This window comes from Emys orbicularis, chromosome 2 (genome assembly GCF_028017835.1).
Source record: "Emys orbicularis isolate rEmyOrb1 chromosome 2, rEmyOrb1.hap1, whole genome shotgun sequence".
Lineage (NCBI taxonomy): Eukaryota > Metazoa > Chordata > Testudines > Emydidae > Emys > Emys orbicularis.
Genome location: NC_088684.1, coordinates 279,098,447 through 279,113,513, shown reverse-complemented (window position 1 = coordinate 279,113,513; position 15,067 = coordinate 279,098,447). Strand labels below are relative to the sequence as shown.

The following is a 15,067-nucleotide window of genomic DNA, read 5'->3' as shown; positions in this document are numbered from 1 at the left end:
TTTCTCTGATTTCAGAAGAGGCAGGAGAGTAGTGATATCAGGCCCATCATGGACACAATTCCCACTGAAGTCAATGGACTTTGGATCAGTCCCTGTCTGAGAGCAACACCTGTGCCCCATTACAGTTTCCATACTTGGGTAGAAAGATTAGATTAGAGCAGAGGTTTTCAAACTGTGGTCTGTGGACCCCTAGTGGTCCGCAAGCTCCATTCAGGTGGTCCGCAGATAGTTCCCTCTAAGGTGCGCACCTGGGCGGCCGCACACAAGACAATGAAGGGCCACCGGCTCCACTAATTAGGTGCCTGGACCCTGGAGAAGACACATATGTAAGGTGAGGTGGTGGCCTTGGGAGGAATAGGGGGTAGGTGGGAGGGGGCAGTGGGGTAAGAAGAGGGGGGAAATTTGGGATGCGCAGGGCTGCGGCAGCCAGAGAAAGAGATGACTTTCCCCAGCTCCAGGACTGCAGCTGCCGGGTAGAGACGGCCCTCCTTCCCAGCCTCAGCTCTGTGGCTGCTGCGGTGGGGGGGAGAGGGAGAGACCCCCCCCCTCCTTCCCAGCCCCAGCTTGGTCAAGTGGTCCGCAGAAAAAAAACGTTTGAGAATCACTGGATTAGAGGGTCTTACCCTCAACTCCTATTTTGAATCACACCACAAGCAGCAGTAGAGTATTCTTATCAGAGGGTCCTGCATCTGGAACTCGCTCCCCTTGATAGTCTTCCAGATCCAATCCATCCAGATTCATATGAACGTCAGAGAAAGACATACTCTGAGATGCTCTCATATGGTTTAACCTATTTGATTCCTGTTTTGACTATTCCTGGCAAAAGCTTAGTGACTGTGGACAACCTTATGTAATTACTCATTAACAGTTATAAAATAGCACCTACCTGCTATATCGCTACTTGCTTTAAAAATAAACAAACAAGACTAAAACCACAACACTCATTTCACATAAGCCTTTGAATAACTATCATATGGCTACATTCCTGTACTGTCACAATTCTGGCTGGAACTAAGGCAATGACCTAGAGGAGAAGGGCTCCATATCCCCTTGCCAAGCACCTGAACAATCCAGCCACCCTAAAAGAGACAATATTGTGACTGAAGGCTGAAACTTTATCCTTTGCATTAGTTCTTGTGCCTGTGACACAATACTGTTGGAATTCAAAAAGTGGTCCAAAGAGATACCATATGTGCAGCAACAGCTATGCACAACTGAGGAATTAAAAATGGATTTGTTTCCATTTTTACTTTGGTTTTCCTTTGAGTTTTAATAAAACATTAAACATCTTTAATTTCATAATAGCTACTGTGAATGTTGGGTGATGAGACTGCAAGCATCATCTTTGCAGAGTTGGCTCATCATGCAGTCATAGAAATCAGAGTTGGGAAAGACCTATTACGTCATCCAGTCAAGTGTCTTAACTTTTAACATACCAGGACTCCCTGGTAGCCCATTCCCATCTAGGAGGCATCTACTTCACCTCCCCCATTTAGCAATATGGAAAGGGCAGTGTGACTGTGACCCACTGAGTGTCACACCAACCCCTACATTGAGAACCTATGATCTAATCCATATCCCCTCCACATAGTAAGGCCCCGATCCTGCAACTGAATTAAAGGAAGTGGTCCTTCAATGGAAACCACTTGGGTGCAAGAGCCTGCACAAATCCAAATGCAGGAATGGAGCCTATGTTGTGATCCCTTAAGCTTAAAGGGAAAGGGTTATAAGAGAAAAAGATTAAATATATTCAAGTGCCTTTTTGAGAACTAGGTGAAAACAAGAGATAGATAATAAACTGTTACAGTCTTGGCTGAGTATAAAAATTGAAACTTCAGAAATAATCCATATTCCTTTAATTGATAAAGTACTTTGTTCATGTAGGTTTCATGGTAGGATGGTATAGATTATATATATGATTTCCCACTGGAAGACTTTTAGCAGGGTTACCTAGAACATATGGATCCTATTTTCACTTTTTTGTTATAGCACTTAATTTGTATGAAATTGCTGGTTAATGACATCCATGCCTAAACAGTGTTGTTTCAAATAAAATTTCCATGAAAGGTCTTTGTTCATACTCACCGCCTCTCGAGTACAGCAATGAACATTTTAAGAGTCCTGTTGCCTATCCTGTCTTAGATGGTGACTGATCGAATAATGAAATTAAAACCAAAGAGGGGTACGACTAGAGGCCACGTGTGTCTGTACCTCACCAGCCCTGCGTGCACGGCGGGATTGTAGCTCTAGCAAGAGGTGGGCCTGAATCACAAGCCCAGTGGGAAAACCGCAGGCTTTGGGGAAGTGTGAATTTCCCAGCTGGCCCTGCACCGCCAAACCGAGACCCTGGAGCCAAACTTCCCCGCACTCTGCAGCGACTCAGGGCTGGAGCCCGCCCAGGCCTGGGACTTTAGACTCCAGCTAAGTTGCAATGTCAAAATAACACCAGGAGGAGGGCCAGGCCAGGAAGCAAAGGAAGCGCAGCAGCGGATGTGCCCTATGCCCTGGCTTCTGGGGGGAGGGATAGCTCAGTGGTTTGAGCATTGGCCTGCTAAACCCAGGGTTGTGAGTTCAATCCTTGAGGGGGCCACTTAGGGATCTGGGGTAAAAATCTGCCTGGGGATTGGTCCTGCTTTGAGCAGGGATTGGACTAGATGACCTCCTAAAGTCTATTCCAGCCCCGATATTCTATGATTCTCCCCCCCCCGCCGCCCCGGGCCCTGCCCCTGGAGGTCACGCAGGCCGGCTGCCACCAGTGTCGACCCTCGGGCTGATCCCGCGACTCGCAGCGGGGAGTTGGGAACCCTTCTCTGGGCCCACGTTGACCCAGCAAGGGGGGAGCTGCGGCGATAAGGCGCCTCAGGCAGGGCCTTTGTTCCTGCCCAGCTGGGTAAACCAGCCGCGGCCTGCAGCCCCCCAACCACTAACTCACGCCGCTCCTCGGGGCAAGCGCCGGGGCTCCACCTACCGGGGCAAGCAGCGCTGCACAGTCCCCGCCTGCGAGAGCCGTTCGGAGCCAGCGCTCCCCCGTGTGCACCCGGCGGGGGTCGGGGATTCACTGCCAAGGCCTCGGGCGCTGGCCTGGGCCTGGGCCTTACACAGATCTGGAGCGCGTGCAGCGCAGGGGGCAGCGGCCCGCGCCATGCCGGGCGGACACCTCGGGCTGGCGGAGATGAGCATCGGGCCAGGCTGCCGATCGCTTTCCTGATATCGGGCCACCGCTGCTTTGCTAGGCACCGATGGCTCCTGTTGTGCGGCTGCTTGGTCCAGCGGGACCGTTTCGGGCGAGGATAGAGGAGCGTGGTGCATTTGTTAATGGATTCATTGTTAATCGCTCTGAGGCTTTTATCACACCGCACATGGGGATAAGGATTGTTACTCTGAAGCCAGGCCGGGGAAATCTTTAATAAAAGCCATTTCTCGCCTGTTGGGAGCAACACGTTCACTGAACCACTTCCAAATGATAATGCAAATTCACACACCCCTAAAACCTTCAGATACATATTTTACGTAGATTTAAACCCCCCCCCCTCCACTTTTGGAAACACCTGGAAAGCTGTAAAATGATTTACGAAGTGAAAGTGTTAAATGAGGCCACCAGCTGTAAGTCTGACAGAGCTTTATGGGTTTTATTAGGTGCCCTATTATGGAAAATAAACTTTAATCCGTCCATAAAAACAGAATCTGAAAAACATATTTGCCCTTGTAGTCTGGAACACTGAAGGTATTCTTGTGAGATGCTGGAGCTTTAAAGAGATTAGTTTTATTGAGAAAGACACAATACACCGGTAGGACTTTGATACATAGTCCATGAATAGCTGCCTGTAGCCTGCTAGGCTATTTTTTATACTCTTGAAACACATTTGGACACACACCTCTTAGGCAAACAGTAAATTTCTGCCTCAATCAGGTTTATTTTCCTGTTTAATTATCATGTATTTAACTATAAATTAATGTCATGCGGATGAAAACTTTCATATGCTAAACTCACATCTCATCGGTTGTTCATTCTTTGGAATTATTCGGTTATGTATCTTTTGGAAAAGTTTGTATTTGTTTGGGTTTTTAATATAAACATAAAGACAAATTCTACTGCTAATTTATGTCTTGGACAACCCTCATAGGCTCACTCACTCATAGACTTTAAGGTCAGAAGGGACCAATATGGTCATCTAGTCTGACCTCCCGCATGATGCAGGCCACAAAAGCTGACCCACCCACTTTCCCTTAATTTAAAGACTTCAAGTCGCAGAGAATCCTCCAGCTTGCGACCCCTGCCCTATGCTGCGGAGGAAGGCGAAAAACCTCCAGGGCCTCTGCCAATCTACCCTGGAGGAAAATTCCTTCCCGACCCCAAATATGGCGATCAGTAGAACCCCGAGCATACAGGCAAGATTCTCCAGCCGGACCCTCATTTTACCAGCGATGGCACGTTAATGCCTAATTGACTAAAATCACGTTATCCCATCAAACCATTCCCTCCATAAACTTATCTAGCCTAATCTTGAAGCCAGAGAGGTCTTTAGCCCCCACCGTTTCCCTCAGAAGGCTGTTCCAAAATTTCACCCCTCTGACGGTTAGAAACCTTCGTCTAATTTCAAGCCTAAACTTCCCCACGGCCAGTTTATATCCATAGTCTTCCTGGGGTGTAAAATCAGAATTGGCCATATACCGGATTTATGGACTGGGTGTGTGCCTGTGTTTATATATACACGCACACACAAATATTGATATAGTGAGTATATAAAATTAAGAAATGTATTCCTAAATCCAGTGTGTCTATAAATTCTGTAAATCCCACTGCCTGGAGCATAGAGAATGCTATAAAATACATGTGGAAACTGAAGTCATATTCTATATTGCTGGAACCCATTAAAATACTTCCATATTTGTATGTAAGGAGGTTGTGCATTGAACAGATTTCTACTTTATTAAGCTATATATATGGCAGAGTGTAATACTTATTTAATATCCCTCCAATGCAGCGAGGGTGCTGGAGTGCCACGCTAATACATAAACGATATGCTTTATAGATTACATTTCGACTTAGCAACACCTGAAGAGCTCAGTGACCTAAAACTGTTTTTCTTATTATCATTAGTAACCACTTCATCCATGCATCAGACTGTATTTCACACGCCTTGTATGGCCAAATCTTTATAGAAGTAATTTATATGGGCCATACTGTTTTCATTTGAAAGGTTAACACAGGTTTGTAAAAAATCACTTTTAAAAAGGTGTGCGGGAGTGGGGACACTCCATATTTTATAGGCTATTATTCTTCCGTGCAACCTGGGATATACTTGAGAGCAATAATTTTGTGACCGAATTTACATATTCAGATACAGTTGAAAACTCTGTAAGGGTGAGAGTCTCTGGGTAAGAAGCAAAAAAATAGCAAGATCGCCAAGATGTCTTGTTTGCTGAGCAGTTCTGCAACCTCGGAATGGAGGGACTGTGCACTTTAGCAGCACCAGCTGATAGGATGAATGCTGCTCGGGATTCCCAGACGACCTGTTTTGTCTTTCCCATTCTGGGGGGAGGGAGGGCTGAGGGACACAAAGAACAAAGACCTGTTGAGCCAATCCTCCTTGCCTTACTGAAATCACGGGGCTTGATTCCGAGCTGTGTAACCCGGGAGTAACTACGTTAAAATCAATGGAGTTACACCAGTGGAAACGAGACCACAATCGGAGTGCTATGGGGAGAAAAGCTAGCAGGATTCATAAAACTACTTTTACTCTACTCTGATCCTGGGTAAGCAAAACTCCCCCAGACATATTTTCTTCTTCGGTACCCTAATGTAAAAATTCGGAGTTGCTCTACTGAATTCGGCGGAGTTACTCCGGATGTAAAGCAGGGTGACGGAGAGCAGGATTTGGCCTAATGGGAAATGTAGAATCTAGTCTAGGGTAGTTAGTCACCTTCCTGGAATCCTCTGGTCTCTACCCCTGGTGCTCGGGTGCTAGTATTCTTTTTGCATCTCTAAGCGGCCCGGGGAGGATGGTATTAGACTAAAAAGAGAGCAGAGACGCATAGTAATTCATTAGTGGGAATGAATTGTTAGATGTGGCCCCGAGTTAGTTAGGATGAGCCAGTGATTATATTTAAATTTGCTATAATTGATTTGGGGAAGAGCTGCGGTGACAAGAACGAATTGATCATTAAATTTATTAGAGAGATAAATTTCGCCGCTATTAAGGAGTTTGAATGACGACAGTTATGCTGACTCCACCAGAAATCTGCCTGGAGGCTCCCAAATGCAGCAATATTATAACAGCAGGGCTATAAGTGGGAAGCTTAACTAGCAAATAACGTTATACCTTTTTCATTATTCAATAGTTAAAGACAATGGAGTGGGAATGGGTTTCATGATGAAATCTCTTGAAAGGGCTGTTTCGGTAGGTCATTTGATTCCTTTCCACTTTGCTTGCCGGGGCTAACAACAACTTTCCATGGTGGTAGCCCTTGAATTAGTACAATGCCTGTAAATTAGCACTGCTTTCTAATTTCCTTCCTGCGCCAGGGCTTTCCGACGGTTGGTTTTTAATTTTTCCCACTTGAACACTAATAACCCAATTGCTTCCTTTTAACTGGGGGCAGTTCACAATGGAAGTGGTACTTCAATCCTGCTAGGATTTTTAGCTAGCATTCCCACGCGTTGGGGTTGTACAGTACGTGGCAATATACCAGGAAAGGAGAGTCATTCAGGCAAGGAAGTAGCGCTGATTTATATGTGCTGGGTATGGGATGGAGCAAATAAGATATGAGCCAGGATTTGGGTTCGATGTTTGCATTTAAAATAGTGAAGGGAGGGAAGGGTAAGATAAAGCAAAATGGCTTCATAGCAAAATTATAGACAGATGTTGATCAAAGGACGGTTGTTTTCCATCTCACCCTATATTCAATATTGATCATTTTAAAGTCTATTTAAACATCCTTATTTCCGCAATAGAAACAGTGCTTACAATGCAGGGGTGTGTTAACTATCCAGTATAAATAGTGTTTCCATTGAAGGAATGAAGAGCTCGCCTCTTTAGTCCATTCGCATAAATGATGCATGTCCCAGAGGGAATAAGTTTTAAACGCGACCATGAAAACAGCGTGTTTCGTTCACCGCGTTTGACTGCCCTGCCTGTGTGCCCGTTTTTAAAATATGCAATAGCTGCGTTGAGCAATAGGTGCATAAATTCCCCAGTTTAGGGTAGCGAGGATCCTGCGCAGCAGATTTGCTCCGGAGGGTGCATGTCTCCTGCTAAGCACGCTTGAGTGAAAAGCTACCCCGCATATGCAGATCGTTGCTCGGTCCTCTCTGTCCCCAGCTAGGATCCCTTCCTCCATGTGTAGGGCACATGTTCGCAGCTTCTGCAGCTCGCTGATTGATGAGCCACATTGCAGAGGTTTATTAATCCACAGCCACTGCAGCTCTCCTGTGAAATGTTTCCGCAGTTTGACTCTCTTCTAATGTTTGCTCGGCTGTACATTTGCACAGATCCGAGAGAGCTATTACCAGCTGGCCTTAGGGCCAGGCCAAGTCGGCTGAATCGCATGGCAGGGAGGAATCAAAATCAAAAGGGAAGAGTATTTAGCAACAAGCAATCAGAAACAGAGTTGGATTCACAATGCAGCTAGGGGAAGATCAGAAAGCCACTCCATTTGAAACACAGCAGCAGTCGCCTCGCATGAATCCGTCTCCTCTTATTTTCTGCTTCATAAAAAACAAATTGGAGCAGTTTCTGATTGCAGGTAAATCCAGTATCCCGCTCCAGATTTTAATGGAGTTATTCCAGATTTACACCGAGATCTGAATCTGGCCCAACAGGCAAAAACGAGGAAGAAAATAGAGGGTTTTTTTTTTCAATATAAATTGTCCTCATAAATGTATTGTTAGGTGTAAGTATGAGGAAACCACTGGATGTTCTGGGGACTGCTGACGTAGTAGAACAATAATACAGAAATAAACTTTAGAGTATTTAGATCGAATTAAATTAAGTTTGGAAAACAATCTGGCAAAAACCTCTTTCACAGGAAATTATACAACGTCTAGTCGATTTATTTAACTATACATCTAGGGTCCTTCCTCCAGCCCCTATCAGGTAGTGTATGGATTCAGAGACATCATTTCGTTCCATTTTCCCCCATGAAATATACATATTTACGTGTATAATAAAGTGACAAATGATATGTTTCCGGGCGCGGTATAAACTCCAGACCCTGGTAGCCAATCCTATTCCTTTACAAAAAATTGTACATAAGGCTCAAGTACAAAATGTTTATTTTACATACCATCATGGACGATGGAGAAGCTGGATAATAATTTAGCATGCATAAGTCGAGGTACCCCTTTTTATAAATACAATATACAAAAATAAAGACAGTACAGTCTTGAGATTTCCAGCAGTTTTAACGTTCATGACAGTTTTCCAGATATATAATAAGCACAAAACATTTCCAATACTCAGCAAAAGAATAGGGTTTCCGTGGGTAGGGTTCAAGTTTTTAAAATGTCTCTTAACACTGTGGTGAACTGTAAATCTTCTCTAGCATGTGTAGGAAGAAGAATCCTCAAAACAAAAAAAAAATCCAAACCTTACCAAAGCTGCTCACCTCTAATATTACCTGCTTGGTCTCTCTGTTTGTTTGTTACATGACCGCTGAAATGCTGACACCAAAGAGCAATGATGGATCTGGGCTTGTGCGCAGCTGAAGACCGAATATTTCCCATGTAGAAATAAAAGATACTGGTATAAGATTAGCTGTTCTTCCTCCTGTGCAGGAAGATGGCTGCATTTGGGACTCATTTCACTGAAGCCAAAGGCTGCAGAGATGGAGCAAAAGCAGATGTGTAGGGATGGGGCAGAGGAGTATGTGCTGATGGTGGCATGGGGCAGTGGGCAGATGTGTGTAACTAGGGCCCGAGTAGGGGATGGTGGAGGAAAGGGGGGGTCGAGGAGAAAGGTGGGTGGTCTGGCGAAGGGGCTCAAGGATGGGGTGGGCAGAGGAGTGTGTGTCTGTCTGGAGGTGGCTGAGGCAGGGGTGGGCAGAGGGGTCTGTCCGTCTGGAGGTGGTTGGGGTAGGGGTGGGTAGAGGGGTCTATTTGGAGGTGGCTGGGGTAGGAGTGGGCAGAGAGGTCTGTCTGTCTGGAGGTTGCTGGGGTAGGGGTTGGCAGAGGGGTCTGTATGGTGGCTGGGGTGGGGTTGGGCAGGCTGGAGTAGGGCTAAAAGGTCTGGGATCGGATAGCAGCAGCAGGGAGAAGGGGAGCCCCCTGCCGGCTCACTGGGGCTGGCCGGGGGGCGGCTGCAGCGGGGCGGCGTGCCTGCTGCGGGGCTGTGTCTCCTCCTCGTCACCCTCGGAGCAGTCGGAGGAGTTGTAGGGGCAGCAGTGTCCTGCTTCCTCCTCCTCGGGGTCGCTGTCCCTGAGCTCCCGCAGCCGGCGGCCGCTGCTCTTCTCCGGGGCCGGCAGCAGCAGCTCCTCGTCCGCCTTGTCCTCGCCGCCCAGCCCGCTCTTCTGCTTCTCGGCCTCCTGCGCCGCCTGCTCCTTGGCCTTTTTACTCCGCTTCCACTTCATGCGCCGGTTCTGGAACCAGATCTTCACCTGCGGGGCGAGAGAGGGGCTGAGGGGGGATCGCAGCCCCCGGGGGGACCCCACACACCTCCGCCCTCCCCCCCCCCCAGGACCCGGTGACCTGCAGCCCTCCCCCGAACACCTCTCCCGTACCCAGGCCACTCTCCGGCCTGCTGCCCCCGACCAGCCTCCACCCCCCACTGGGCGCCTCCCCCGGGCCGGGGGGCTGGTTAGAAGGGACCCCGCCGCTCCGGGGTAAGACGGGGCTGCGAACCCCCGGTGAAGCTGGCCCTGTCTGGAAACACCCCCGCGCGGCCCACAGCCTCCTCGGCGCCGAGGGTCGCCAGGCAAAGCCTGGGGGAGCGGTGGCAGGGGAGCCCGGGACGAAGCAGGCAGAGCCCAGCGGCCATGGGGGGAGCGGTGGCAGGGGAGCCCGGGACGAGGCAGAGCCCAGCGGCCATGGGGGGGAGCGGTGGCAGGGGAGCCCGGGAGGAGGCAGGCAGAGCCCAGCGGCCATGGGGGGAGCGGTGGCAGGGGAGCCCGGGAGGAGGCAGGCAGAGCCCAGCGGCCATGGGGGGAGCGGTGGCAGGGGAGCCCGGGACGAGGCAGAGCCCAGAGGCCATGGGGGGAGCGGTGGCAGGGGAGCCCGGGAGGAGGTTAGGCTTTGCGGCCATTCTGCCCAGGGGGCCGCCTCGGGGCTGAGCACCTGGGCCGCGGGCTGGCCCCGGAGCTGCCCAGCCTGAATCCAGGTGCTCGAGCCCCCTCTTCTGCCGCCGGGAGGGAGCTGGGAAGCCCCCCACGCCCCGGTGGTCCGGGGCGGGCTGGGGCTGAGCGGAGCGATCCTGCGTCCCTGAGCCCCGGGCCGCTGGTTCTAAGCGCCGGGCCCCTTCCCCTGAGCCCGGAGGGGCCGCTGCAGCCGCCGCCACCCACCTGGGTCTCCGTGAGCATGAGAGACGTGGCCACCTCGAAGCGCTTGGGCCTGGAGAGGTATTTGTTCAGTTTGAACTGATGCTCCAGCTCCAGCAGCTGCTGGCTGGTGAAGGCGGTGCGGGGCCGCCGGCACTTCCCCAGCAGGTTGGACTGCGCCTGGGCTGGAGACAAAACGGTGCATCAGCACAACGCGGGCAGCCGGGGGGGAGCAGCCCGACCCCCGCCACCCTCCCAGGGCAGCCGGCTCTCACGGGCCGGAGCTGGGACTGCCGGGGCCCAGCTACCTTCAGCATTAAAGGGGGTCGTTCTAGTGTCCCTGGCTGCGTCCACCTGCCTCCATGGGGGGCAAGCTAGATCCAATGGGAAAGGATTGGGAAAGGAAGAGAACTGCTGGTCCCCTGCGAGGGAGAGAAGAGGGGAGGCAGCAGGAGAGAGAGAGAAGGGGGGGGGGGTTAGAAAAAATACATCCGTGCGAAATTCTTTTTAAAAATGGAGGAAAAGGAAGAGGAACAAGTGATTAAAATCTCCCCGCCGCATGCCCTCTTCCCATAGTTAACCCCAGCGGTGACCTTTCTACATGCCACGATGAAAAACTACCCAAACGGTGACCACTTCCAATTAGTACCTCATCTCCGCAGTCCTGGCTTCAGACCGGTATCTATCACACACACAGCCCTGAGCGGGCAAGTCTCCTTCGGGCCCGCCCTCACAACAAAGGCAAATGTACTGGCACCGCGGAGTAAAAGCCCGGGGAATTTTTTTGCAGTGCAGTAGAGTGATCTGATAATAGTGCAGTCCTTGGGGGAGGGGGGAGCAGGAAAGCCTCCCGTCCTCAAATTGTTACTATAGAAGCATTAAAAGCACTTTAAAGTAAACATTCTCCTTCCCTAAATTAGACACCTCAAGCCACGCCTGATGGCAATAGGAGATGGACTTCTCTATTTACATAATTTCACATAGATTCACCGCAGGGAAATTTATGACCAAAGAGGGACTTCTTGATTTCCCAAGAGCCTAACAAGTGCTAGACAATAAAAGGAACCCGGGATCACGGTGAAATGATATCAGTCTCTCAAGGGAACAGCAATTTGCTTCATTTAACTTTAACGCCCCCTGCTTTAGTTAAACAAGTCTCCCGAATTCCCAGCTTGACAATACATTAGAACTTTAATTAAAACGGACTCCAAAGTGACTTTGGGAAAATGTTCAGTGGAAACTTGGCCAAAGCAGTGATCCCCTCTCTCTCCCAGCAGATTAGAGAAAAAGGTTTCTCTCCAATCAGTTCCATTTGTTTTTATTTATTTTATTTCATTATCTCAGTTGGCAAGTCTATTATATTTGCAGACAACGGGAGACAAATGTGACATGAAACATGACGTGAAATATTGTTCAGTATTCGAGTGAGGTAACTATATATAGGAAATATCTATTTTCAACAATATTTTCGAACTATACAATTAAATGTTATAATCTCAGCACGTTTTCTGGATTCAAAATCGGGACTGCGTCAAAATTTACTCGGTTGAAAGTTGGAAGTAAAGAGAACTGATGGCGAGATTATTCTCCTAAAATATTGCGGTCACATTTAATGGACACATAAATGAGAACATCAATTAGGAAACATGCGAGCTGAAATCCTTCTTAAACAACCAATCCAGTCTCCGTAGTTGCGGATGATATTTATGCTCCTTCTAAGAGGCAACACAATCATTTTGAATGTGTTGCGACTATAACATGTGCTTTGTGATTTCTTGGACATCCTCTCCTCTTTTGTTGTTGTTTGCTTTAGAAACTTAAAAGCCTTTAAAAGGAGAGGGGAGGAGGAGCCTGCCTTTACTACCTCATTTGGAGCAAACCTGCTAAAATGACCAGAATAAAAAAGCAGTGTCCGGCATACAAACAGTAACACAGATGAGATTTTCTCACTGCTGTGTGATTTTCCAGGCCTCCATTATCTTTTCTCTTGGCTATTTATTCACTAGTGCATTTTGTTTGAAAGGGCAAGAATTCGGACAGCTTTTCTAATTATTTTTCTTCTTGAATGTCCTAGTCTAAACAAACCTATTTAAGAGAAAACAATGGACTTTTTTGTCTGTATGTGTGTGGAGTGTATAAAAAAAAACACCAAACCCGTAATTCTTTCCTGGCATGATTTAAGTAAAACTACACCTAAGGTATTGTTAAGCCAGTAATTCCCACAGAGAGCTAACACCTAAGAAAATGGTCTTTGCCTAACACAGAGATGCAAGAAATGTCCCCATCTCCATTGAGGCCTAGCTGCCCAGCTGCTGTTAAGACAGGTCAGTGTTTCTGTTTTTTAACGCGTTTTTTTTTTAACAAGCTCAAATATAAGTGATTGCATTTATTTAGCTTTCTTATTTCAATTACACCAAATAAACATTTAATTATAGCCTAGAATGTCCACTGAAACCATCTAAGAGAGGAGTGTGCTGTTATTACTATCAACTCTTTCCTGAAGAAGTGATCTGTGAAATTTGCCTGGATGACAGGATCTGACCAAACAGCATTCTGGGTGAAATGGACAGAGCCCTGCAAAGTTGTACCTCATACTCCTTATACCGTAATATTAACAAATATGAGCAGGATCGCGCTGCCATCCAGAAGAAAAAAAATACCGTCAGTTTTCATAGATTTTCATATACACCGGTATTCGGTTCTCATTCATTATTTAGCACAATTCCCCCCAGGGTACAGTTTGAATTAGAACTCAGAATGTAAGGAATGATTTGTCACCTTTTTCACTTCCCAAGAAAGATCAGTCTATTATTTACTGCTAAGGTGCCGGCCATAATGAGCTGCAACGCATTCCAGCTTCCCATTGTTAATCGTTATTTCCTCCCTCCTGCTAATAATTACCAAATACAATATATATATCATTACACACGCCGCCGGTTGAAGTCTTGACCGAATCCTTTCCGGCGCTAGCTGAATGGCGTGGGACATTAACTACGAGGAAAGGCCAGTGGGAGAATCAATGTATCCTTGCCGTAGGCCCCTGGAACGCTACAGCCTGGCTCGGGCAATGCAGAAGGGCAGGCGAGGAAGTGGTGAGGATAGGCGCAAAGGAAAATGACAGATCATAACAAACCCAGCGCCCCCAATGCCAGCGCTTGGCCAGGAGATACTCACAGTTAAAGTCCGGCATTTTGGGGAGGATCATGCCCGCTGTGGATGCTCGTAACCACTGATCCAGCTGAAAAGTCCCGGCACTGAGTTTGATGGGGTCTGCGGCAGGGTGAGAAGGGTGAGCCCCTTGCACCTGGGAGTAGGAGTAAGACAAAGCGGGGTGCTGCCCGGCCAGAGCGGCTGCCGAATAGCTGTACATGGGGTGCCCGTAGAGGGCGGCCTGGGTGGGGATGCCCGCTCCCCCCTGGTGCAGTCCCAGGGCCATGCCCCCGGCGGAGTGATGGTGGTGGTGATGGCTGCTGGTGCTGCTGGTGCTGGTCAGGAAGCCGGGCTTGGGCACCAGCCCGCAATGCGCGGCGAGGATCCGCGGCGGAGAAGGGCTCTCAGTCCGCAGGCAGTCCGAGGAGCCGCCGCTGTGGCGCTCGGAGGAGGACGGGGGGCTGCAGCTGCTGCTGTTACTGCTGCTGCTGTGGCCAGATGTGTTGGCGAGGGAGGTGACCAAGGCCAGCGGTGAGGTCTGTGCGGAGGCGGCGGCGGCTGCTTTGGGAGGGTCGACTGCTAGGAGAGCATCGATCCGGAAATTTTTGGATTTTTCCATCGGATTGTTTCTAAAAAAACACCCTCCCTTAGCCTGTAAAATAATAGTAAGAGCCCCCGCCCGACCCCACAGCGCCCCGTGGAGAGTCTGTATCCCCTCCCACTCCCAGCGCTGGGGCTCTGCCTAGACCAGAGGACCAGCCCCCCAGGCCAAGCGCAGCAAAATGTCTCTCGGCAGATAGTAAGCACCTCAGCTCCAAACTCTACTCACTTGAAGGCTCAGATCCGGCTCCCATTGGCCCCGAGGCTGGAGGAAACACTATTGGTGGCCGGTACTAGGGTTTGGCAGCCGCGATTGGCCCTGCAGCACACCTGTCAACGCTTCGGGAATGGGCCTGCCCACTTCATTTCTTTGCCCTCTAGAGCAGGTTGAAGGGAAAGGCTTGCTTGGTCTCCCGGGGCGGGGGGAGCGGGGGGGGGGGGGGGTGACCAACACAGAGAAAGGAAAGTGACTTGAGAAGCTTCTGTATTTACCTCCCCCCGACCCACAAAAAAACAAAAACAAAAATAAATTCCTCGGTTGGGCCAGGTTTTTTAAGACTGAAGATAATTCAGCCAGGAAGAATGTGCAATAATCGCAACGCAAACATATTCTGCTTGAACATCATCAGCAATGATGCGTTAATCGTTCCACATTCAGACCCTGCTATAAAGAGTCTTGTGCCACAACAAATATGTGTGTGTTTGTTTGTGTGTGCGAGCGAGCACCTGGATCGCGGCACAATGTACAGCTCGAAGGATTCTCTCCACTTGTGTCTATTTAGCCAGTGCTGCAGTTAACGTGATGTTACCTTAATCTGTGTAAGATTTAAGTGTAAAATGTGTAAGA

The 15,067-nt window shown here is 48.9% G+C and overlaps 1 protein-coding gene across 1 annotated transcript; it reads right to left on the bottom strand.

Annotated features, from left to right (window-relative positions):
* Positions 1-9,273: 9,273 nt before the first annotated feature.
* MNX1 (motor neuron and pancreas homeobox 1) lies at positions 9,274-14,239 on the bottom strand. The gene is made up of 3 exons (XM_065399974.1): positions 13,645-14,239; positions 10,495-10,655; positions 9,274-9,594 (listed from the first exon to the last, which is right to left on the bottom strand). Exons 1-3 carry the CDS (start codon positions 14,237-14,239, stop codon positions 9,274-9,276), a joined length of 1,077 nt encoding a protein of 358 aa, XP_065256046.1.
* Between the last annotated feature and the right edge of the window lie 828 nt (positions 14,240-15,067).

Coding starts and splice junctions, on each gene's coding strand:
- MNX1 (XM_065399974.1), bottom strand. CDS start 14,239: ATGGAAAAATCCAAAAATTTCCGGATCGATGCTCTCCTAGCAGTCGAC. Junction 10,656..13,644: donor CAAAATGCCGGACTTTAACT/GTGAGTATCTCC, acceptor TTTTGTCTCCAG/CCCAGGCGCAGTCCAACCTG. Junction 9,595..10,494: donor TCATGCTCACGGAGACCCAG/GTGGGTGGCGGC, acceptor CTCGCCCCGCAG/GTGAAGATCTGGTTCCAGAA.